Here is a 23,990-nt window from a genome sequence, read left to right as displayed (position 1 = left end):
GATTTCATAGGCGACTGTAATTGAAGGCTCAAATTCATCGACGCTGTTTTTATTGGAGTCTCTCGGGAACAGGACAAGATTTTTTAGTTGAACGAATGGATTCGAAGATAGATGGTTTACTTGAGATTCCAGATGGGAAGCTGCAACAGTCACGAGTCTTGTACACCTCCAGTTTCGTTGATAGTCCTCAAGAAAAGAGGACGAGCACCGATTTAAACAGAATTTTTTTTTGTTTTCGATATGGATTCGGGGTTGTTCTTCGGAGACGATCGGAAATTTTCGTTTGGTATTCTTGGCGATTCCAGGAAGTGCACAATTTGCACTTCGTTCGGGAGTTGTGTTGGCTCCATTTTGCACGAGTTCGGACGGTAGTTGTGGATTTCACTGAGGCTGTGGTGGATCCAGTGAGAGGTCTTCGAAAAAAAGAATCTTCACGCTGTAGACAAAACTTTGTAATGTTTGTTTACTTTCCGAAAAGATCAGTTTATTTATATTTTCGTTTTTGTTTTGGTTATCACACGCTTAAACTTATATAGTGGAGAAATCAATATTTCTACACGCTTCAGTTCTATCCGGTGTTAACGGGGCTGAATAAAATACTTGCGAACCAATCACATCTAGAGAGGGCATGAATGCATTTCGTAATTTTTATTTAGAAATTCATAATATTGGAAAGCTTTCCAGGGGGAAATGTAGTGCTATATTACGATGCCTTCCAAGATGCTCTAATAATTATGCTATAACATGAGAATACAATATTGTCATCAAGTAGGGTTACTCGTACGTCATACAATCAGCGGTCTCGTCATCCTGCCTTCTCATCATCTCAACACACCCAGTCATTCGCACTTTCGTCAGGCAAGTGCACGTCGGACACCGGACTGCAAGGGAAGTCATTTCATCGGGTTATGTGGTCAGGTAGGAGCCATTGAGTTGGGCGGAAGGAATTCCCCAGTCCTAGGTCGAACGCACTGCTACGTAACTGATTGTATTTATATCGAAGTATGAGATCTGAAAACTTTGGCTATCCCAGTGTTAAAGATGCCAAGTACACGGTGCAACGGTTGATATCGTTGTACAATAAATTACCATTATAAAAGAGCGTCAGATATTCCAAAGAGTAAAAAAAAAACCGATCAAGGGTAAACAATGTGTGTTTTTAATGCAAATTGGGTTATAGTACAGTTTCGCAAAAAAAAAAACTATAGAGAAGAAGGGGAATGTGAGTAATGGAATTATTGTTACATAACAATTATAGTTTGTACACTGATTATAACACATGAACATCCCTCGCTACACAGTCAGACGCTGTCAGACGTTTCAAGCGTATATCCTTCCTTTTCGCACAGACACAACATTCGCGAGTCGAGTTTCCAACGGTCGAGGTTTCGGTTTAGAGTTTTCCGCGAGTGACATCGAACGGCCAGCGCGTAGTAACCGGAGATTTCCTTGTAGTAGAAAATCTAGTATTTTACAGTTCCAATATTTATATTTGCTTTTAATTTCTCGTGATTTTTTTCACTTATTAATTTTCATAGTTCTGATCATCGATCAACTACACAAAATGAGTTTGTTAGAGCAAACGCACCAATACGGGAGTATACGCGGCCCGATTTTGCTCATTTCAGCGGACCTATTTTGGCATACACACTCGTTCGCGCACCGGGCGGAAGCATAATAATTTTTAAATTGAGCATTGCACTGAGAAAACTTTTGCAGAAAATCTTAAATTAAATTTATACCGATCGAGTAAATTTTCGGAGTCGATATGTTTTTCGTATTTATTTCGATTATTTCATTATTATTAATAATTATTATAATACATGGGGATTGTTGGCGGCTATTCGACTGGTTAACTGCTATCCGTGACGTGACGTCAAAGTCGACATCCTGGTTGAACATGCCATACAGCAGCAACAGGGCCAAGCAGCTTCGAGCGTCCTGCAACCAAGTCCGGTGGTGGATGCAGCAAGAACTTCTGTGCAGTAGCAGCCGGAATCATCCGAAAGTCAGTGGAACTTGCGCGAAATAAGCCAGCTGCTGTGGAGTTCCACCACGTTCCTTCATCAAGCAGGAGGTTTTCCGCCGCTGGTCCTAAGACTTCGGCTTCAGTGAGTCGGAACCGTTTGCCCTGGTGCAGCGCAGCGAGAAGGAGGACTGTATGCGTCATTGCCCCGGTTCAACCCTATCTGCTAAAGATACTGCTCATGGACCCGGCCAGATGGTGAAGTTTTTTCTTCTATCTGTTGCGTACTTTTCCAAGCTGTACGGAGAGTAGAAAAAAAATTAAATTTTCGCTAAATAAACAGTTTTTTCACTTACCTTCATCGCTTGTGTTGTTGTTACTCGATGCTGGTCAATTGCAAGTTCGGCACCGTCCAAAATTATACTAATTCCGACGGCCCACTCGGCTGCAAAGAACAAATCCTGGGCCACCGATTCCGAGGGTCTAAATTTTCACCTCTTTCGACCCAGCACAGAATACTTCCGAAATGGCTCTATATGATCTTTAACACACTTTCGATCCCCCCGCGAACAAAATTCCATCCGCACATTCGACTGAATCATTAATTAATTAGTTAACAAATTGGTTTACCAAAATTACAAAATTTCAATGAATGTAACAAACTCTACACGCTGAACGTCGTTTGTTTTACTTAGCCTTAAATTGCAGATTTTTTTTCAGTGCATGTTTGCTCTCGCCCCTTTCTAGTGAGCAAATTTGGTGATTTTGTCGGTCCCGACGGCAACGGCCCTATTTTTCTCACCCTCATACTAACCCCCGGTGCGGTATGAGAGTGATCAAACGCGTGAGTATTTTCACTATACTCGCGATTGCTGCGGATGCCCTTAGCAAGCCGTTTCAAATAAAGAAATTAAAAAAAAATCATTGATCAACTAAATATTTATTCTCGGTTTTTTAATTCCTAGTCAATTTAAGATAATTTTTTTACCTATCTTTATTCACTCTTGTTCTCTTTCGGTGTTCTTGGTAGAATTAGAACTGCATCGATTTTTAAAATTTACATTCCTTTTTTGGGAAAATTGCTCAAAACCGATAACATTTTTTATAGATCTTCAGTGCAAACGGTATTTTTTTCGACAAGCGGGTTAAAACCGGTTCAACCGATTCGCTGAACTGTCATTTGACGGGTAGACACGGCGAGAAAAAATTCTACCCATTTTTACCCATTTCGTTGTCATCATTTTGATACGACAGCAAAAACAAAAGGTGGCCGAGTGTGAAAAATCGAAATCGGAACATTATTGTTGGTTTAGACGAATTATTTCTCTAAAAACATCTGTAAATTGTTTGATAGTTGGTACAACATTCACTGAGTCGACCCCAAATGCGATAACCACCTGGTGCAGCTAGAAAAAGTGAAGGATGACCACTTCAAGGATCGGTTCCCTTGGAGTGCTGCTGCTGGTGTTGTTTTTGGCACCCTCGGATGGTAGGAGACATCATCTGGAAGTTCGGGTAAGTTATCGCAGTTTCTAGTGCTTTGAGACTTATTTTAAAGAGTTTGTTTCACCTTAGGATGACATTCGAAGATACATTCCTTTAAGCACGTTCGGGTTTTATTCCGGAGGAATTCTCGATGTGAAGGTTACTGGATTTCGAGTCGACGTCGGATCGGAGGACAATGTCGTAAGATTGCTAGTGGTTTTAAGATTTTATTGAAACTGGTTCAATCTGTTCTTTTTTTTATAGTTTGGCTTATCTCTAGATCGTACCTTATCAGACGCTATGAACCCATATTTGGACACTCATCAAGAGGATTGCATCCTGAGGGAATCAATCAGCTCGCTTCGTAGTGGACCAATTATATTTTTTACAATGGATCTGAAACGTGATGTGTAAGGACAAGTCATCAGAAGAATTTCTACAGAAGTTTTAATGTATGTTTCCATATTTGTTACAGGGTTCATCTTAACTGTTCCAACGAGTGGCAAAATGTGCACATCTACAAGGACCGAAAACAGATTCCGGCTCTCCGATCCAAACGGCAATCCTTCGCCAAAGTTAGCGACTCCAAATCGATGTATATGCAGCGCAGAAAGCGGGATGGTAAGACTTGATTTTATAAAATTTCGTTGTTCTAAGTCTCATATTCCCATTTTTCTTCCAGTAATTGACGCTTCCGCGAAATCTTCCGTTTGTCACAATTTCAACCTAACTCTGAGCTGCAAAAGCGAGGACGCAATCTATAAGTACTGCAGTTTTAACGTAAGCTTCTAAATTATTCGTTTTAACGATTTATTTAATTTTTAAAATCAACGAATAATTCTCAATTTCCAGTTCGCCCTATACGTGGCCAGCAAATCGGAGGAGGGCTTGTACAATTTGTACTTCCACAGTTGCCCGAACTACGATCGGAACAACCTGTACGCGCTCCAGTTCGACGTCATAATCGAGGAGAATAACGATGGCAACTACCTTTCGGCTGGTGAAATGCCCCTTCCGGCACTCTATTTCATGATGTCGCTTCTTTTCTTCCTTTCCGGACTGTTTTGGGTGTTCATCTTGCGCAAAAGCAAACATCCGGTGTTCAAAATCCACTATCTGATGGCTGTGCTTGTTTTCCTTAAGTCCCTCTCACTGATGTTCCACGCCATCAATTACCATTTCATCGAGACTCAAGGCGAGCACGTGGAAGCCTGGGCAATCCTGTACTACGTAACTCATCTGTAGGGCTTACATTTCCTTTACTTTTTTTTAAACTTCTAACAAATTATCAATCCTCAAAATTCTAGGCTCAAAGGGGCAGTTCTGTTTATCACAATCGTACTCATCGGAACGGGTTGGACCTTCATCAAACACATCCTGGCCGACAAAGACAAAAAGCTATTCATGATTGTGATTCCGCTACAAGTGCTTGCAAACGTCGCAGAAATTATAATCGCCGAGAGCGAGGAAGGTGACAAGGAGCACAGCACCTGGAGAGATATTTTCATCCTTGTCGACTTACTTTGCTGCGGAGCGATTCTGTTTCCGGTGGTTTGGTCCATTCGACATCTGCAGGAAGCGGCCGGGACCGACGGGAAGGCGGCTATCAACCTGCGGAAGCTGAAGCTGTTCCGGCAGTTCTACATCATGATCGTTTGCTACATCTACTTCACCCGGATTATCGTGTACTTGCTTAAGGTAAGTAACGGAAACTTAAGACTTATAATTTTTCCGATAAATACGTGACTTGAATAATTGAGCAACAGAAATCAACATACGCAACATTGAAAACGCCTGGAGTTATACTATCGACTTTAGGTCGAAGAATCCGAGAACTTAACGCCTTGCATGGGAAACGCTCAGAACAGCAGGATTTGCGACCCTTCGCCGTTTTCTTGCCAAAATTATTTTTGAGGTCGATTATGTAAGCTTCATTTAGAGAAAAACTTCTCTTAGGTTGTTATCGTAAATTAGAAAAGGAACTGTGCGGGATCGCGGTCTACCTGAATATTGGTTTTCCTTTTTATAGGAATTTAATGATGGTCATTCTTTCTCGATTCATGCGATATTACACCTGTTTGGGCCATTTTTTTTCGGTTTCATATTTTGTGGTATAAATCTGCTCTACGAAAGAGCACCTTCACAACTTTGAAGCGCGTTTTCTCGAAACTATCATTTAGGCACTTGCTCCCCTCTGATCCCAAGCGCCTCAATTATAACTGATTAGCTTTCAGTTTCTTTTGAAGCGAGTTAGGACGTTCAAAAATTTTGCAATTATCGTTCAGGCTTTACACCTCTTACCACAGCGAGTGTTTTGAAATTTTCAGGTGTAACGGAAATGTTTCTCCAGTTTACGGTTCCAATCTTAAGCCTACATTAATTAAAGATTTTTTTAAAATTTGGGGACAATCAACATGACTGATGTTGGAAGTGAAAAAAATCACTGTCCATCAGATACAGTGATTTTTTCGCTGTGTAGAGTAGTTTGGAGTCTGTTTCGTGCTAATCGAGCATATACAGAGCTCGATGCCAATTGGATGTCATCAGCATAGATAACGTTTTTTGTGTTAACAGGGAAGATTTTAAAGATGGTATTATTGGTGTTCAGGATCGCCCCTGATGGCATGCTTCGATAGCATCAGATCTTTCTTTGTAGATGTTAACTCTTGAAGTTAATCTTAATAGAATGACTGCCAGACAAGGAATGATTCTTTATTAAAATCTTTTGATCTTATATACTGTTTGACATAAGTTTCTGAGTTGCTGCGATTAGGATAAATGCACTCTGTGTTGCTATGATCAGATTGCTAACATTTCTCCCTTCTAACTTCAGAACACGATGTATGGTTCCAGACGGGAAGGCATCCGGATGGTACCACGCGGTCTGACCCGTTCAGGAACGCTTGAAGATTTGGGTTCGTCTACTTGTTGAGTTCCGTCTGATACTGCGCCCTCGAATTCTTCAGGGTTTTGATCCTCCAAAAACTCCACGGTATCATCGAAAACTTCGGATGAAGTGTCAGAACCTTCCTCCGGTGGTGAATCTAAACCTTTGGTTTAGATTCAAATCCGAATATGTCCACCAAAATGTTGAGTGGAGCGCTGGAACTGCTGTTGACTTGATTTCTATTGGCTCGTGGTTTCAACTCGTCGATATGACAGCGGATTAGTTTTCGCCGCCCATTCCAGGTATCCAGTAGCACGTTGTAATAAGCGCTACCGAAAGCTTCGATCACACTTCCAGGTACTTTTTTTCTACCGTTGGTTGCGGAAACGTTGGCATAAACTGCATCACCCGTCTTGAAACGCCGTGAAGATAATTTTGGGGATAATAGTTTATACTGCTGCATCGGTACCAATTGGTTTGATTCCACTTTGTGGCAGATTGATGAGAGTGGAAGTGACCATAGACCGAATTGTTCGATCCAATCAAGACCAAAAAGATTGAGATTTGGTTGATTGGTTACGTAAAAAGTTACACACTTTGTTTGGTCTCCCACAGTAACGTCGTGTTGAACTTTGCCAATGAATTGGAGGGGTTTGCCAGAGGCTGCCTTGGCCTGTTTGCAACTCGGTTGCAGTGGTGGAGATCCTAGCTTCTTCCAAACTTGCTTCGAGACCACGGTGATATCAGACGCTGTGTCAAATTGTAGTCTGATAACCACGCCGCTGATAGGGACCTCGATGAATTTTCTTCGAAGTTCGCTGCTGATGTGGTTGATAGCAACATCCTCTTGGACCGGTTTTGGGTTTTTGAGTTTGCTTCACCGGAAGACAATCGCAGTATCCCTCTTTGTGGCCAACTTTATCACAGGACTTGCAGACATGTTTGGTGAAGGTGCAGTCATGGACGTAGTGCATAGCACCGCACAGCCAGCATGGTGTCTTGGATGTTGATTGGTTGCCTTTCTTCGGGGGTTGATTCGGTGATTTCGACAGCTGCTTTCTCTGCTTGAGAGCAAGCACAGATCGAAGCCGCTGACGACTGCTTACGCTCAACCAAAGCCGTATCCTGTTTCAGATTCTGGAGCCGCTGACACTCGGTGATAAGTGTTTCCAGTTTGCAATCCGCTTCATCCGTTTCCAGCTTGTACAGCAGGCGTGTACGGACGTCGGCATCCTTGGAGGCCTCGGATGAAGATGAGCGATTTGAACTGGTCCGGTGTGATCTTGCCAAGCTCAAAATCCTCCGTCCCAGCGTAGGTAACGTAGTCCTCGTCCGGCTGCTTCACGACTTGGAAACAGTCGTACCTTCTACTTAACAGGGAAATTCGGGTTCCGAAAAGTTGTTTGAGTTTTTCAACTGTCTCGGCAAAGCTGAATTCCCTCGGATGTTTGGGTAGAATAAAGTTGAGATACCTATCGTGGACGGTAACGTTGAGACTTCGAAGCAATAACCGAACCTTGGCCGCATCGTCGAGTTTGGAACCATCCTGGAGGAAAAAGTCTTCGTATTTTTTATACCAGCGGTCAAACGTCAGACCACTGTCCGGATCGTAGCAGAATTCCCGGATGTTCGATGAAAGTTCGATTCGATGACCAGTTCTGGATTGTTTGCTGGCTGATGAGAGGCTGCTTGATCGGTGAAACGCTCTATGATTACCATCAAACGTTGATTCTGCTCCGCCATCTGTCGATTTTGATGCAGGATCATCTTGAAAATTTCCTCCATGCAGTTTGAGCTTCCAAAACTTCTTTCGGTTGGTGGTTGGGCCATCTTGAATGGAGGTGCTGGTGGGTTTCTTTCGAAATTCTCGTCGCCAATTGTTAACTCTTGAAGTTAATCTTAATAGAATGACTGCCAGACCAGGAATTATTCTTTATTAAAATCTTTTGATCTTATATACTGTTTGACATAAGTTTCTGAGTTGCTGCGATTAGGATAAATGCACTCTGTGTTGCTATGATCAGATTGCTAACAGTAGAATAAACCCCATGAGCTTTACATAAGGTGCGGAGATATTTTGATGCTGTCACAAATACATCAGTATCTTCAGACTGGTGTGCATGCAATGCAGTCTGATTTGCATCAATGACGTCATAAGAGTTGTTTGGGTTGCAATTACGGAAGACTTTTTGATTTAGATAACTTTTGTTTAATGAAAAAATGACCAAGTGCTGCATAAAATCCTGCAAAATTTCGCAGGTCGACGCTAAGAAGCAAAATAGAGCAATGGCTCGCGTTCTGTGGCCGTAAGGATGGATCCGGCATATACGTGTGCTCCCAGCATTTCGAATTGACGGAGTTTGTCAATGTTTATATGGAAAACGCAAGGAAGGTTCTTATAAAATCTGGTAAGTATTTCTAACTTAGGCCATTATCGCAATATTCTTTAAGTTTCGTTTTTTCTCTCAGCTTTGCCATCCATTCGTTGCCCTCCAACTGAGTCTGCTCGATCCATCAGAGCTAAAGTGAGGAACCGGAATCAGAAAAGAAAAGAACTTCTACAGAGAAATGCAAACTTGTCCAGGGTGGGAAACAACAGTTCAATCGAGTCTCTACAGAACAGCACTAACGTCAAGGACCAAGAGCTACCAGACCAAACTGATGATTTGTGAGGCGATAAGCGATCCGTTGAAAACCAACTCTGATTGGCCGGAAGAAGTTATTCCAAATCTAAATCCTGCGTACGATGGAAACAGCGAGGTATTTGAACTATTATTATTAGTATTATAGTACTTTAATCATGTTAATTTAACAACTTTTCTAGTGAACTGTATTACGCACTGCAGCCCCGATGATGTTATGACGTCATCACTGTAATACACACAATGTTTACGTTTTTTCGATCACCTATACCACGGCAAACCGAGTTCATCCACACCTCTACATCTAGCTCATGGGAATAAACCCACTCGCTCAATTTTCATAAAACATTACAAAAAAGTTTACTGTATTTTTACCGAAACTTTATCTTCACCCTAAGGAAACTTAATCTTCACCCTAAAGCTCGACCCTAAGGAAAAACCTCTTCGTGCCCGAGGAAAACCGATGTAATTTTGTCGCGCAACGCCAACCGTGAATACTAGCAGCATGGCGATGCTGCTACTGAGCTCTTTCTGATATTAGGGTGGTTCGACGGAACTCGTTCGTTCCAAAACAAATAGGAATAATAAGGAATAAGATAGGAGAAATAAAAGTCCCCTGAGGGACTCCTGTGGAAACTGGTTTCGGGTTTGATACAGTAGCGTTCACAAGTACCTGAATGTACCCTACTCATGGAGGGAATTAAGTATAGTAGCTTGGTCGACGCGATCGATCGCTTCGGATAGGTCCAGGGACAGTATTTTGATCTTATGTAGGTTTCGATCTAAAGCATTATCTAGAATGCTTTAATTTAGGAACAAGACTCCATGAGACAATGCTAAGGTCGATGTCTGATGTGTTTGCCAGTGCGGGGGCAAAGACGGGTGAAAGACCCGTTATTCAAGTTGGTGAGAAAATTGGTTTCAGCAAAGTCTGATATAAAGTTACCGTTTCGATAGTATTTATGCCTCCTTACTTCGTGGATTGGGCGTTGAAGTCCCCAAGCAGGATAAAAGGAGCAAGTATTTGCAGGTATATACGATTTCTCATGTGCGTGAGTGGGATGCATGCCAATGCTTGCCGCACATCATCATTGAATTTTCTTAAGGATGATTGAATAGCTTAGCGCTGTCGTCATCACAGAGTAAGGGATATTAGCGAATTGTCGAACTACAATGGGCTCTAGCGAAGCATATTCTGTAAATGTAAAAAGATCACTCGCATTTTCACAGAACGGTTTATCCGCAACCACAGGAACAATCGAAGAACAGTGGTGTGGAATCAAGAATGCCTTTATTACGACGAGCCGTGGTACTCTCGGTAAGGTTTGTGAAACTTGGAGGATGGTGGATGATCGGGCATGTAGCGGGTCAGCCAAATCAGCCGCCCCCGCTTACGTTATGTGGAGCTGGAAAAGGCAGTTAAACGAGCTTGTAGACGAGACAAGAGAGCCTGGACAGACTCCCTAGCCGAAGAGGGAGAAAAGGGCGCCGCCAATGAAGATATCCGATTACTTTATGACATTTCTCGTCGCCTCAGTGGTGTTAGGACTAATGCAAGAATGTCGCTAAAAGACCGAGCAGGTCAGTTATTGACCGATCGAACAAATCAGCTCAAATGATGGACAGAGCACTTCGAACCACTTATACGAGTCACGAATAGCGATAGCCAACAGAACCCGCAGCTTGAAGCGCCAACAGTAAGTCGCACCAATGGCGTCAACTCGGAAGCGCCCTCGTTGGCTGTAATAGAAGCGACATGAAATCCAACACAGCGCCTTGAATCGATTGCATTCCTGCTGAAATACTCAAAGCCCTGCCTTGTCAGCACAAATGTTGCACCGTCTTTTCACTGACATTTGGGATACTGCAACATTCCCGGCCAACTAGATGCAGAGTTTCCTTGTAAAGGTCCCGAAGAAAGAAGACCTGACCGAGTGCGGTAACTGGCGTGGCATAACTTTGATCTGTACAACTCTCAAAGTACTCTGCAAAGTGATCCTGAACAGGATCCAGGAGAAAATCGATGCTACACTCCGACGGCAACAAGCTGAATTCCGACACAAATCAACGAATTCCAGGACTCTCTTCTGCTGGTTTTCGTTGATTTCGAAAACGCATTCGACCGACTTAACCATGAAAACATCTGGGCGGCTCTAAGGCGACGAGGAGTCCCAGAGAAACTAGTCCATTAAATCGACACACAATACGAGGCATTTTCGTGTAAGGTCTTGCACGACGGTTTCTTGTCCGATCCAATCCCCGTAACTGTTGAAGTGAGACTGGGATGTATCTTATCACCGCTACTTTTTCTAATTAAGTTACAGTTGCAATCTTGCTCACTTTAGAGTCGGACGCATTTTTTGGTGTCATCAAAACAAGTTTTTATTTTCTAAAAAGTCTAATGGACTTTGTCCGTATTCCCGCCAAATCGGAAACCTGTTAAAGGATCCAACACTCGCCAAAATGACCTCAACGGTCAAACGCACTTTTGTCATCAATCTCCGGATCATTCCCGTTAAAGTTGAGTACCCGGAAATCGCCAATTTCATTATTGAAAAACTCGGTATGGAAGTCACCCAGGTAAACCACCTACAAATCAGCAATGGACAGGTCTTTGTAGGAACCGACTCGTGCCCAAACAGCCCATGAAATTGTTTAAGAACACAACATGCAGCATCAACTACAGCACGAAGGGAAGAGTTACGATATTGTGTTGTCTATGGAGGACGGCTCAATTGAGGTTAGGATCCACGATCTCAGACCCAGACTTGTAAACCATCGACATTTTCTCTGACAGTCGCACAGCCTGCTTTTATCAGTATCATTGTTCGTGCCATTAAACGAATGCGACCGAAAACTTGCCGAACAGTCGACTACCATCAAACGAAACGACATTCATTCTTCTTTGTGTGATTGTCGAACAAAATTTCGTGTCTTGGTACACGAGAGGGATAATTTGATGGTCAAACGACCATCATTCCCGACAGTTTACGACATCGCCTATCTCTTTCACGCAGCAGAACTTACAGACTCAATAAGCAAATGCAATCTTTTCTATTCACTCCCTCCTGTTGAAAAAAAAATTCGTCACTCTGCAGCGCCGGGTGATGTTTGGATGTGTTGGTCGAACAATGTGGAATGATTATCTCGATTATCTACGCAAGAGGGATGACAGTCAAACGACTAATCACAAAAAAGATCAAAATTTCGTTTTACATTTTTTTGCTCTCCGATCAAACGATTGCGCTCTCCACGATTGTCACGAACGATGTGTGGTGGTTGTCTCCGGAAAAATTCAAACGATGGTGACCAATTACAAGCCTGCTCAGACCACAAATCACCAACCAACAACTAGCTTTTCGTCTGCGCGAGTATGGCACAATACAAGGTGTTAATCAACAAAAAGATTGGGTTCTAGCAAAAACTGCGACGGGACATGCCAAAACTGGTAGCAAGGTGCCATTGAATTAAAAAAAAATCTGATTTGACTTCTCACGTATCCGGATGATTTTTTGATTTTTTTTTTTAAAACGGGCTGTGAAATTTTTTAGTTCCGTAAAAAAAATCTGAACAACATCCAAGCATTATTTCAATGAAAAACAGAGGAAAGTGAAAGAAAATTACTTGAAATTTATTTTTTAGCTTTCAAGTCTTATTGAAGATTTGGCGTTTTTTTCAGGGTCAAGTACCTAATATATTCGTACATTTTTTTTATTCTATACTCTGCACAGATAACAGTTGCATTCCAGTATGCCTGGTTGGACGAGATGTTCAAAGAGATGGCCACCTACGTGTTTTTCGTGCTCACCGGCTACAAGTTCCGCCCGGTTTCGCAGAATCCGTACTTTTTCATGCACGGCGACGACGACGACGATGACGAGGAGGTGGAAGTGTAAGTTGGCTTGAATGTTTCTTTTTTTTTACTAGTTTTTGGGACTAAAGGAACTTATTTTTCTAAATTACAGTCTAACCCAAACCGGACTCACCGAGGGCATCAGCAAGGTGACCAATCGTTCCCAGCCGCCGTCAACGATGGTCCACGAAGCGAACGAGGAAGAGCGGGAGAATTTGATAAGCAAGCGCGAATCTTCACACGAGTACGATTAAGACAGTTAATTTATTCGCCCGTTAAATAACTTAAAAATGAACATTGTACTGATGTGTTGAAGTAGGTAAACGGATGAAGCGACACATCCGATTATCGCGCGACAACAGCTGGTCGCTTTTGCTGCGATTATGATTAAAATTTTAACTTTAGTTCTTATGTTTCTGATGTTTTTCATCTTCTGAACTGAAAAGGTCGTAGCAATTAAAACCAATGAAACGTTACTCTGTTGCTGAGTAGTTTTTATTTATGATTTTCCGTAAGACTCTTTAAACTAACTTAGCAGTGTCCAAATACGTTTCACAAGTCGCGCTTTTTTCTTTCTGTGATCTTTTGTGGGACAAATGGCTCCCGATTCGGCGCTGCAGCAATGTTGATTCGAGTTTGGTTTGCTCAAGACAGATGTACATTCGGCTTCCCTTTTGGAAGCGTCATCCTGATAAGCCGTATGAGGGTACCATTCGTGTGCATCGGCATAATTTTTCTCGTACCCGAAAAAAACAAACAGAAACAAAATGAAATACCTATATTGATATAATATAATAACCAATTAGTGTTAGTGGATGACCAAAAAAGTAAGGAAGCAGTATCTAGGGTTTTCGATTCCCGATTCCGATTCTTAAAGGATTCCTCTCGGTTAGAAATTAGATTTGACATTCGGTGTCACTTTCAGAACAAAAGTAAAATTGTAATCAAGCGAAGATTTTTCAATGATTCATATGATAGAAACCAAACGACTCTTGAATCTACCGATAAAATTGTAGATTGAGCAATTTAAAACAAAACAATACACGTTCCCTTTAGCTAGCTAATACTGCTGATTGGAAGGATTAAAATGTACTCTCCGTGTCAAAAAGGGATAATTTTTGGACCACGCGAGCTGTAGACATAATTTTTGAATAGATGTAACAAAAATAATAAACACATTATTTAACAAAAGCTGAATGTCGGTTATTATTTGAAGAATTCCCTCGCACACAGATTGGTATTTACATAATTATTGCCCGGTGATGAATTTTTATTGTGACGGTAACGTTAGTGGCATTTGGCAACAGAAAAAAAAATCCGGACAGTCACAAGAGTAATCATTCCCGGTATTAACATCGCAAATTTACAACGACAGGCCCTCGAGCAAAAAAAAAACAAAAGAGTGGACCATGAAAAAGCCACTCAAAATATTTGCCGGCTGGCTTCTCTGCACTTCCCTCTTTGCATTCATGCAATAGGTATGTTCCCTCAATATCATGGTAGTTGCCTGGCTGGTGGACCACATCCGGGCACAGTGAACCAAATGTTGCTTTTCAACCTTAAGAATAAAATCGAAACTTTCAAACAGTAGGACGTAGCATCGATTTAATATAGAATGAACAGCATTTGGCATAGGAACTCTTGAATTTCATGTATTTTTTAAGGATTCGTGTAATTATGACCAACTGTGTTCACTAGTCAGCAACAATTTTGGAGGCTCCTGTACCTACAAAGTACATTCACATAACGAGCACACGATAATGGCAAAAGGATGGTTACCACCTGCCCTACTCAAGTGGTGTACGGACAGTCCTCCCCGAAAATTACATCCTCTCGCACACCCACTTGTTGGCTGGCACAGACATTTCCCATCATATTATTTTACTGTTTTTTTTGTACATTTCTTTTCACGTTCCTTTTCCGGTGCCGTCCAGCCGACCAACAGTAGTGAGGTGGTCATGAAATTTTAAATATTTAATCTCATCCGGTTGGCTGCTGCTGGCCGGTTGCCGGACTTCCGCGTCGTTTGACTTTCCGTTTCCCGGGTTTGGTTCCACGGGAATGTGTTGTCGTTTAGATGCTACTGGGACTGCTACTAGTTCGGTTGGTTGATTATGAACTGCTAGTGCATTGGGAAATGAGATTAAAGCAGCATTTTTCATCATTAGCAACATTCAACGCAAGTCAAAAAAGAAAAGTTTTTTTTAAGTGACCTCAATTCTTAATGTGCTTACATATAGATACACAATTGCATCAAAGTCATCATGGGACAAAAAAAAAGAAAGGAACGAATAAGAGTTGAGGCAAGTTGAGAGAGGCGTAGAGTACAGGCGAGTTAAGAGGACAGCTGTATTGAAAAAAGACGAGTTGAGAGGACAGCCTATATGATTTTGCTTGTTGGGATTACCAAAAAGTGAAAACAGCATTTTGGGAGGACAGCTGTATCAAAAAAGACGAATTGAGAGGACAACTTATGAATTTGCGAGCTGGGAGGACTGCGAAGTAAAAACAGTCTGTTAAGAGGACAGCTGTATTGAAGAAAGGCGAAGTGAAAGGACATCCTATGAAATGCGAGTTGGAAGGACCACAAAGCGAAACAGCGTATTGAAAAGAGGAAATTGTTGAGGGAAAGGCGAGTTGAGAAGACAGCCTATTAATTTGCGAGGGCCGGAATGTAAAAACAACCTGTTGAGATGACACCTGTTTTGAAAAAAAAAATTAGAGTAGAAAAATTGCTTTTGAATTGCCAGATGGAATGTAGATAAAAAAGCGCCAAGTAAAACAGCGTGTTGAGAAGACAGCTGTATTGAGCAAAAGACGAGTTCTGATTTGCGGGTTTGATTAAATAGATTTTGATTCGGTTATAAGAAGAGAAACTGTTGCGGTCTTCGACAAAGTTGTTGATCAGAAAATTTCCTATATATATATTTTTTTTTTAAATTGGCACGAAAACAATTTCATAGCCCGGTTCCAGAGTTTTCACTAATCACTAATCGTACTGCCACAACCAGAACTTATGTCTGAGTCCCAAAAAATAATAAGAACGTGTTGTAGTCCTTCTTGTCTTTTGTTCATGCTTTTAATTATTTTGACATAAAAACATCAAAATGATCGAAAACATAAGCCGGTTGGGTTTACCATGGAGCAGACAACGCACAGTCATCTGGAACACGGGAACAGAAGAAATGTGAACAACCAGTACCACTAAGAAAAATTCTCTTTGATGATCAAACCATGCGTTACATAAAATAACTTTTCAATATTCAATCAGCGGCAGCCCCAAAATCTGCGCTTTCTGAGTCAATCCGTCTTTTTCCACCGGAAGTCAAATCGATCAATCAGCAGCAGCCCTAAAATCTGCGCTTCCTAAGCCAATCCGTTTTTGTCCACCGGAAGGCCAAATCATAACAAACAATCAAATTTGGTAAAATGTCCCAAATTAAATAAATCAATCAATCAACAACAAACAATCCACAGCACTAGCCTTGAAAATCTGCGCTATTTAAGCCAATTCGTCTTTTTCCACCGGAAAGCTAAATCAAAACAAACAATCAGTAGCAGCGGCCTTGAAAACCTGTGCTTCCCAAGTGAATCCCTTTTTCCATCGAAGGCCAAATCAAATCAAACAATAAGCGGCAGCCTTAAAAATCTGCGCTTCCTGAGCCAATCTGTCTTTCTCCACCGGAAAGCCAAATCATAACAAACAACAGCAAAAATAACAACAGCATTCTTAAAAATCTGCGCATCTAATTCCGTCTTTATCCACCAGAAGGTCTAATCAAATCAATCAATCAGCAGCAGTCTTAAAAATCTGCGCTTCTTAAGCCAATCTGTCTTTTTCCACCGGAAGACCACATCACAACAAACAATCATCAGCAGCAGCCTTAAAAATCTGCGCTTCCTAAGCCAATCTGCCTTTTTTTTTCTAACGGAAAGCCAAATGAAATCAATCAATCAGCGGCAGCGGCCTTGAAATCTTGCAGTTCCTGAGCCAATCCGTTTTTCTCCACCGGAAGGCTAAATCACAACAAATAATCAGCAGCAGCGGCCCTGAGAATCTGCGCTTCCTAAGCCAATTCGTCTTTTTTTTTTCTAACGCAAGGCCAAATCATAACTAACAATCAGCAGCAGCAGCTTTAAAAATCCGCGCTTTCTGAGCCAATCCTTCTTTCTCTATCTGAAGTTTAGATCAAAACAAACAATCAGCAGCAGCTTCCTTGAAAATCTACGCTTCCTAAGCCAAATTGTCTTTTATTCTCTGACGGAAGACTAAATCAAAATTAACAGTTAGCAGCAGCAGCCTTAAAAATTTGCGCTTCCTGAGCCAATCCGTCTTTTCCCCGGAAGGCTAAATCAAAACAAACAATCAGCAGCAGCGGCCTTGAAAATCTGTGCTTCCTGAGCCAATTCGTCTTTTTCTACCGGAAGGCCAAATCAAAAATAAGAAAACAGCATCAGCAGCCTTTGAAGTCTGCGCTTCCTGAGCTAATCCTTCTTTCTCCACCTGAAGTCTAATTCAAAACAAACAATCAGCAGCAGCGGCCTTGAAAATCTGCGCTTCCTAAGACAATTCCGTCTTAATCCACCGGAAGGCCAAACCAAATCAATAAATCAGCAGAAGCCTTTCAAATCTGCGCTCTTTGTGCTTATTTTACTAACCATGCCATGGTCGTGATTTTACGAATCTATGGGCTAACTTTTTTAAGGGTGGTTCATCACTGCTAGGGAGGCGTCAATATGTTCAACCGCTACGACTCATTAACAGTGATGAATACCACCCTTAAAAAAAGTTAACCCATTTTTGAAGCCTAATAACTTCTTTATAAAAACTCTAAGCAAAATGCAGACTGCCGATGAAATATTTGTCATGATTTAGGCATTCGAAACCGTATTCAAAACGAATCAGCCGAGGGAAACCAAAGTTAATTATGAAAAACTTGTTTTTCATGTTTCTTCCGAAAAAATGTCTTAAAAACTCATACAAACTTTAGGCTTGTTGAGTGACCCCTTCCTGTGATCCGATCTGGCATGAGATCTTGTACTAGGCTTAGGAAAATCTCGCGAGCCGCATGCGGCTTTATGGATGTAAAGCTGCGGCTCTTTAGCTCAATGAGCAAATATTTTGCATATATTTTTGAACAAAATATTTGAAAAATCGTTCTGAACTGATAATTGAGTCTTGTGACAAACTGCATCCGCAGTATACCTACAGAACCATAAAAACTAAAATTGCATTTTGAATGAAAATGTCAAACCATTTTCTATAAATCTATTTTCAACATCCTCAAATCAAGTTTTTATTTTCCACCTGAATTTCTAATTTTAAATGTGGAAACTGAAATCAAAATCTAATAATTAAATCTGATTCTTCTTATTATATTTGAAATAAGATGCAAAGATTAGAGAATCTCAGACTGTTTCTAAGTAAACATAGTAAATTTTATTTGTTAAAGAATCAGCCTTGTCTGATTGCTGAAATGGGCAACCAGAATCGCAGTTCAAGTTGCTTATTTGCTTAATCAACTTCTACGATGTGAACAACTCTCGTATTCAGAAGGAATTTTCAACACTTGGCGACCGTGACAAAGGTATCGATGTTGATGGTATTCATACTAAAACGTCACCATAACTCAATGTAAATTGTCTAAATTGATTTTTAGAATCGTAAGTACAATTTAATTTTGCATGATGTTATTAGTTTTAAGCTTGTATTCTGGATCAACATGAAACAAAAAAAATAAAAATCGTTTCCAGTTTCCAACAAATTATTAATTTGATGCACTAACGACCACCTGGATTAGAACAAGTTAAGAACATGCACTCCAACAATTCCCTCCCTTTTGCGCTGTGCCAAATTTGAAACAAGCCTTCTCCAGAAGGAACCAGTTGGATGCGACATTTTTTTCCTTCCAGAAGGCACCCACCCACTCACGAGTGGGGCAACATGCAAACATCTCGTTAGGATTGGCCCCGGATGTGTTTAATGCCTATGTTGATGTGTTTTTTTATGTACTCATGCCTTCTGTAAGGCCCTTCTAGGGGGAAAATTTTAAACATTCCTAACAAGGGTTTTGAGTTGAACCTTTTTATTTGGCTTTTTAGGAAAATGTCATGTTGACTTCAACGCAATGTTTCTATAATTGGATTTTGAGACACCGTTTTCTAGCAAACCTGTTTAGATTTTAAATTTTTTTTAATCGCCTCACCAGTTCGAATGCGACACACAAACTTTAAAGTTAGTTTGTTCAAATTAAATTTTATGTTCCAAAAGTCCCTTCAAAGTCTTCGATGCTTTGTAGTGATGTTTATTTTACGTTGAACACGAAGTGATTGCAACTTCATTTATTTTCCTAGGAAAATTCTCCGTTCGATAGCACATTACCCCACTCGAGTCGAACACCTTTACACCTGTGCGAATAAATTTTCATTTAAATACTTCTTTACCGTCACTTAGTAGAGAGTGCTCTTACCCACCGAAATCGAACTTCACACGAAATGGTCTCAATAGGGCACGTTTCAAAACCCATTATGCGACAAATATGCTGTATGTCGTGTCGGATGGCTGCCAATTCATCCGATCCTGCCAAATAATAACTGTATGGTACCTATACTTGAAGTTTAATGTCAATCCGGAATCGTGCCAGCCAACCCTTTTTGGTATGCAGGAACAATAACCTTTACCGAATTTGCACCTTCCCTCGGAAAGTGCCTGGGAAAAATGGAAATGAGCTTTTTTCGGGTCATTTCCAAACTCTGTTTACATTTTATAGACGAACAGCCGAGCGGATGAAACGAGAAAGAGGAACGTGTGTTTGCGACAGCCGGAACTCGAAAGGCTGCAACTTCGTGACTTCGACTCGCTTCGATTTGACTTCATTGAAATGTTTTCGAACCGGGAGCAGCGGAAGCCAAAAACTATGTTTTGTAAAATTGCTAGGTGCCAGGGATCTGCATGTTTCCGGAATTGGAAAAAAATGCGGCACTGCTGCTGGTTTGCCGCCACTATATTTCAAATTAACTGACGAAATTAAGTTGTTGTGAGTGGATTTTTTTTGTTCGCAGGGAATGAATAATTTTTAGTTGTTTTGAAATTGCTCTACTGACGCGAAATTTCGGTTGGTTTTAGCAGTAAAAGTGATTTCTTTCTTTGCGACTCTCTGGAGCCACTTTCTTATAAAAGCATTTCAACTATCAGAGTTAATTTATTAGTACATTCATATTAGGCAAATATATTTCAATCAATTAAAGGAACGACAATCAAATAATGAATTCCAATTATGCCGAGTGAATTTTCCTTCTATCAGCCTGACCAAGATCTACTTAGACACATATTTTAGATAAATGTTCGTTTACAGCTCAATTTATTTTTTTGGTTCCGTCAACCCCAAACTTTCTGTTCTGCTTTTCCTCAACCGTTGTTTCCATTCTTCCAAACATGGTCGCGCTCAACGGGGTGCATCATCTATCTTTTGGGAAAACATTTGGTACCAGTACATACATGTTGGAATTTCAAATCATCCTGTTTTGTGAAGTGCCACGTGCCCTCGATTTGTATATACAATTCATCATTATGGCAGTGTCCTTCAGTGTCCGAATCGGTTTTCGGTATTTAGTTTTAAGATTAGGAAAAAATGTTAGATCCACTAAGTTGACGAATTATTCTAATTTTCTTCAAATTGAAAGTCTAAATAGAAACATCTACCTTAGCTCTGAGCGTTCAAAAATTTGGTCCATCTCCGGTGCCATCAATCATCTGCCGGAGATTCCGATATATTGCCAGCTGCCAGGAGTGCTGCACAATGTTTATCTAATGCAAAGCCATGCTTTGCATTGAGGTGTTTTTTTTTCAAACCTGTACTCCGAATGTTGCACTTCATATTTCAAGATTTTTGACTGACAAATGATGCTGATCGGTTTTAAGTTTGAAATGGATAAAAGAGTTATGTAAAGAAGCGCCAGAAGCACCAACTTTTGAAATGAAATATTACATATGCAATAGAGTGGCCCCTATTTTCAAACTTTCAGGATTCGTAATTCCAACCAGTCCGATCAGTTAAATTAGAATCCTTGTAAAGTTTAAGCTCAATCAGAATACTCCAAGGTGATTCTCAAAGACCTTAAAATATGGATGAAAGTTTTTATTAGATAAGTGGCATTTTCATGAAATCATTAATATAATTTTGGCAACACTGCAGAACAAAAAAAAAACTTTGTTAAGTTTTGTTTACACTGAACCCAAAATCACACTTGAAATACACTTGAAATTTCACTTTAAAAGCGAAGTTCAGTGAGTTTCTTAATTTCAAGTGGCTGATGTATATTTTACTTACCCCCACCTAAATTTCAAGTGATCAATCAATATTCACTAACTCATCACTTGAGTTTTAAGTGACTGGCACTTGAAATCCCTCAGAATGTCAACTTGTTTTGCCGCTTTCATTACATGCTCACTTAAAATTCACTAGACCCGTCTTTTGATTGTCAATTGCACTTGACTTGTCACTTAAATATAACTTTTTTACTTTTCTTTCTGCTTCCTTTCAAAACAGGTTCCGGAAACGCTTCCCGATGATATTTTATTTTGATAATTTACAAGTACAGTGCAAATAAAAGTAGGTAAATATCATGAAAACAGAAAAAGTCTGGTATTAAAAATGTATGTTTAATTATTTTCAAAAAAAAACATTAACCATATTTTTTGGAAAGAACAAAAAAGCGGATAATTTTTTCATGACAATACTTTGATTTGAATTTATCAATAAATGAATAAAATCCGAGACCGACCGAACCCGCTTGTCCAGTAATAACAAGGTCACGATCGACGGCGACGAGCTGGAGATAGTCGAAGACTTTGTCTATCTCGGCTCACTGGTGACCGCAGACAATGACACCAGCCGTGAGATCCGGAGGCGAATTATCAGCGGAAGTCGTGCCTACTATGGACTCCACAAGCAACTGCGGTCGAGAAGACTTAGCCCTCGCACGAAGTGTAACCTGTATATGACGCTCATTAGACCGGTTGTTCTCTACGGGCACGAGACATGGATATTGCTCGAGGAGGACCTGCGTACACTCGGAGTATTCGAGCGACGAGTGTTAAGAACCATCTTTGGCGGCGTACAGGAGAACGGAGTGTGGAGGCGAAGGATGAACCACGAGCTCGCGCGACTCTACGGCGAACCCAGTATCCAGAAGGTGGTGAAAGCTGGCCGGATACGCTGGGCGGGACATGTTGCGAGAATGCCGGACGACTGTCCTGCAAAACAGGTGTTCGCTACGAATCCGGTAGGAACAAGACGAGCGGGGGCGCAACGAGCGAGGTGGTTAGACCAAGTGGAGCGTGATCTGGCGAACGTGGGGTGCCCGAGAAATTGGAGAACGGTTGCCATGGACCGAGTGAATTTTAGGAATTATGTTCGTCAAGTTATGTCGTAAGACGGAATACTATGTAAATAAATAAAAATAAATAAATAAAATAAATGAATAAAAATAATGCCTATTTTTCACTTCGTGAATAAATTGAAAATCATTTTAGCTTAGCTTAGCTTAGTTGACTACTCATATCCACCTTAAATCATTGAACTTGAAGTGCTTGGATATGATCATCTCTTTTAAACTTCAAATAACATACTTGATTAGACTTTGTTAAACTTACGCACTTCAAGTTCCATAACCGCTGGCGTGGCTAAGCAAAACAAGTTCTACCTCGCCAGTGGTTGCTACTCCGTGATTGATCATCAGCTTTGTGTAAGGGCCAAAAGAATGGTGCTTGGGACTAGCAGTCCATTCACAATGCACAAAACTCATGCTCTCACTTTGAAAATGATCAATAACGGCGCCGGCCACGTCCTAGTAGTCAATGAGGAATGAAGGAGGGATTGTTAGTAGGATACTTCATAGGATCAATTAACAACCTTTTGTCCTTTTGTATGAATAAATTGAAAATCATTTTGGTTAAACAAACTGATATTCCGAAATTTGATCCAAAAATAACTATCACTGAAAGTTTTTAACGAGCTGAGCATACCTTTCAAATTCTCTTTACGCTAACAATTAAGTGAATTTCACTTGACAGTCACATAAAATTCACACAGTAAACGAAAATAAACGAACATCGGTAAGTGAAGAATCGATTTACCGATGTTTGTTTATTTTTTACCGAAAAAATTATCGAACAGTTTAACGATTTACACATGTTAGGATTTCGGTAAAAAATTACCGAACTCGGTAATTTTCGTTTACTGTGCACATGAATTCACAAATGGCCAGAATTCACTCCAAAGGTCACTTACTTTTAAAGTGAAAATTATTTTCAGTGTATAATATTATAAATGCATATTTGAAATCCAAAGTTTTGGCAACCTTGCCAACCGACGACGATTAAAAATTCATCAAACACCTCGGCAATCGGCAAAACTTTCTTTTGTTTGGTTCCGACACTTGGAGGATGTTTGATAGATGTATGTTCAATATGAAATGTCGTAAGTGATGTCGCCATCGCTGATGTTGACGAAAACTCCGATTTAGGGATTCAGCTACAGTATTAGGAGTGATTTGTAGAACACTTCAAATCATTTCGACAAGCGAGAAGAAAGTTATACAAAAAATGTGTAGGATCTGTTTAATTATACAGCTTTCAGTAATTTTACTCTAATTGCTTGGTATTTATTCTAAATCCTAACTTTCGAAGTTAAGTCCAAGAATTGCAATTTTTTTAAAATAAAAATTCAAATATAAAATACTAAATTTTCAAGGTTTCATTTTAGAAATGAACTTTTTTTTATCCTTTTAAATAAGCCAATTCCTAATTCCTTTTAACCACAAAATATTTATAAATGAAATTATCAGATTAAATTTGTGGTTCAAATCAGATTAATTTTCTACTCTTATTATCTCGAATAAAATTCAAAATTTTAGTTAGAAACTTTACTTTTGAATAACTAAGCCGTTTTGTGTAATTTATTCAGTCTATAATGCCTCAACAGACAAACTAAGATTGTGTATGTCTTTAATTTGCAATTTTAAAACCAATAAAAAACAGGCCAATTTTGGCTGGAAAATTTAGTTCAAGTTCTTTGAAAAAAAAAAACTACATGATTTATTTTAGAATTAGAGTCCTGAGAAAATTAAAAAAAAATAAAATCTATATTTTTCAAA

The 23,990-nt window shown here is 40.2% G+C and overlaps 1 protein-coding gene across 1 annotated transcript; it reads left to right on the top strand.

Annotated features, from left to right (window-relative positions):
- Nucleotides 1-3,209: 3,209 nt before the first annotated feature.
- Nucleotides 3,210-14,024, top strand: LOC129739085 (protein GPR107). The gene is made up of 9 exons (XM_055730479.1): nucleotides 3,210-3,481; nucleotides 3,542-3,652; nucleotides 3,716-3,861; nucleotides 3,927-4,072; nucleotides 4,134-4,231; nucleotides 4,304-4,692; nucleotides 4,759-5,149; nucleotides 12,712-12,872; nucleotides 12,946-14,024. The coding sequence occupies exons 1-9, from the start codon at nucleotides 3,389-3,391 to the stop codon at nucleotides 13,085-13,087; spliced, it is 1,677 nt and encodes a 558-aa protein (XP_055586454.1). The 5' UTR covers nucleotides 3,210-3,388; the 3' UTR covers nucleotides 13,088-14,024.
- The last annotated feature ends 9,966 nt before the right edge of the window (nucleotides 14,025-23,990 follow it).

Source organism: Uranotaenia lowii, chromosome 1, assembly GCF_029784155.1.
Source record: "Uranotaenia lowii strain MFRU-FL chromosome 1, ASM2978415v1, whole genome shotgun sequence".
NCBI lineage: Eukaryota > Metazoa > Arthropoda > Insecta > Diptera > Culicidae > Uranotaenia > Uranotaenia lowii.
Note: the sequence above shows the minus strand (reverse complement) of the source record. Positions and strands in the feature narration are given on the sequence as shown.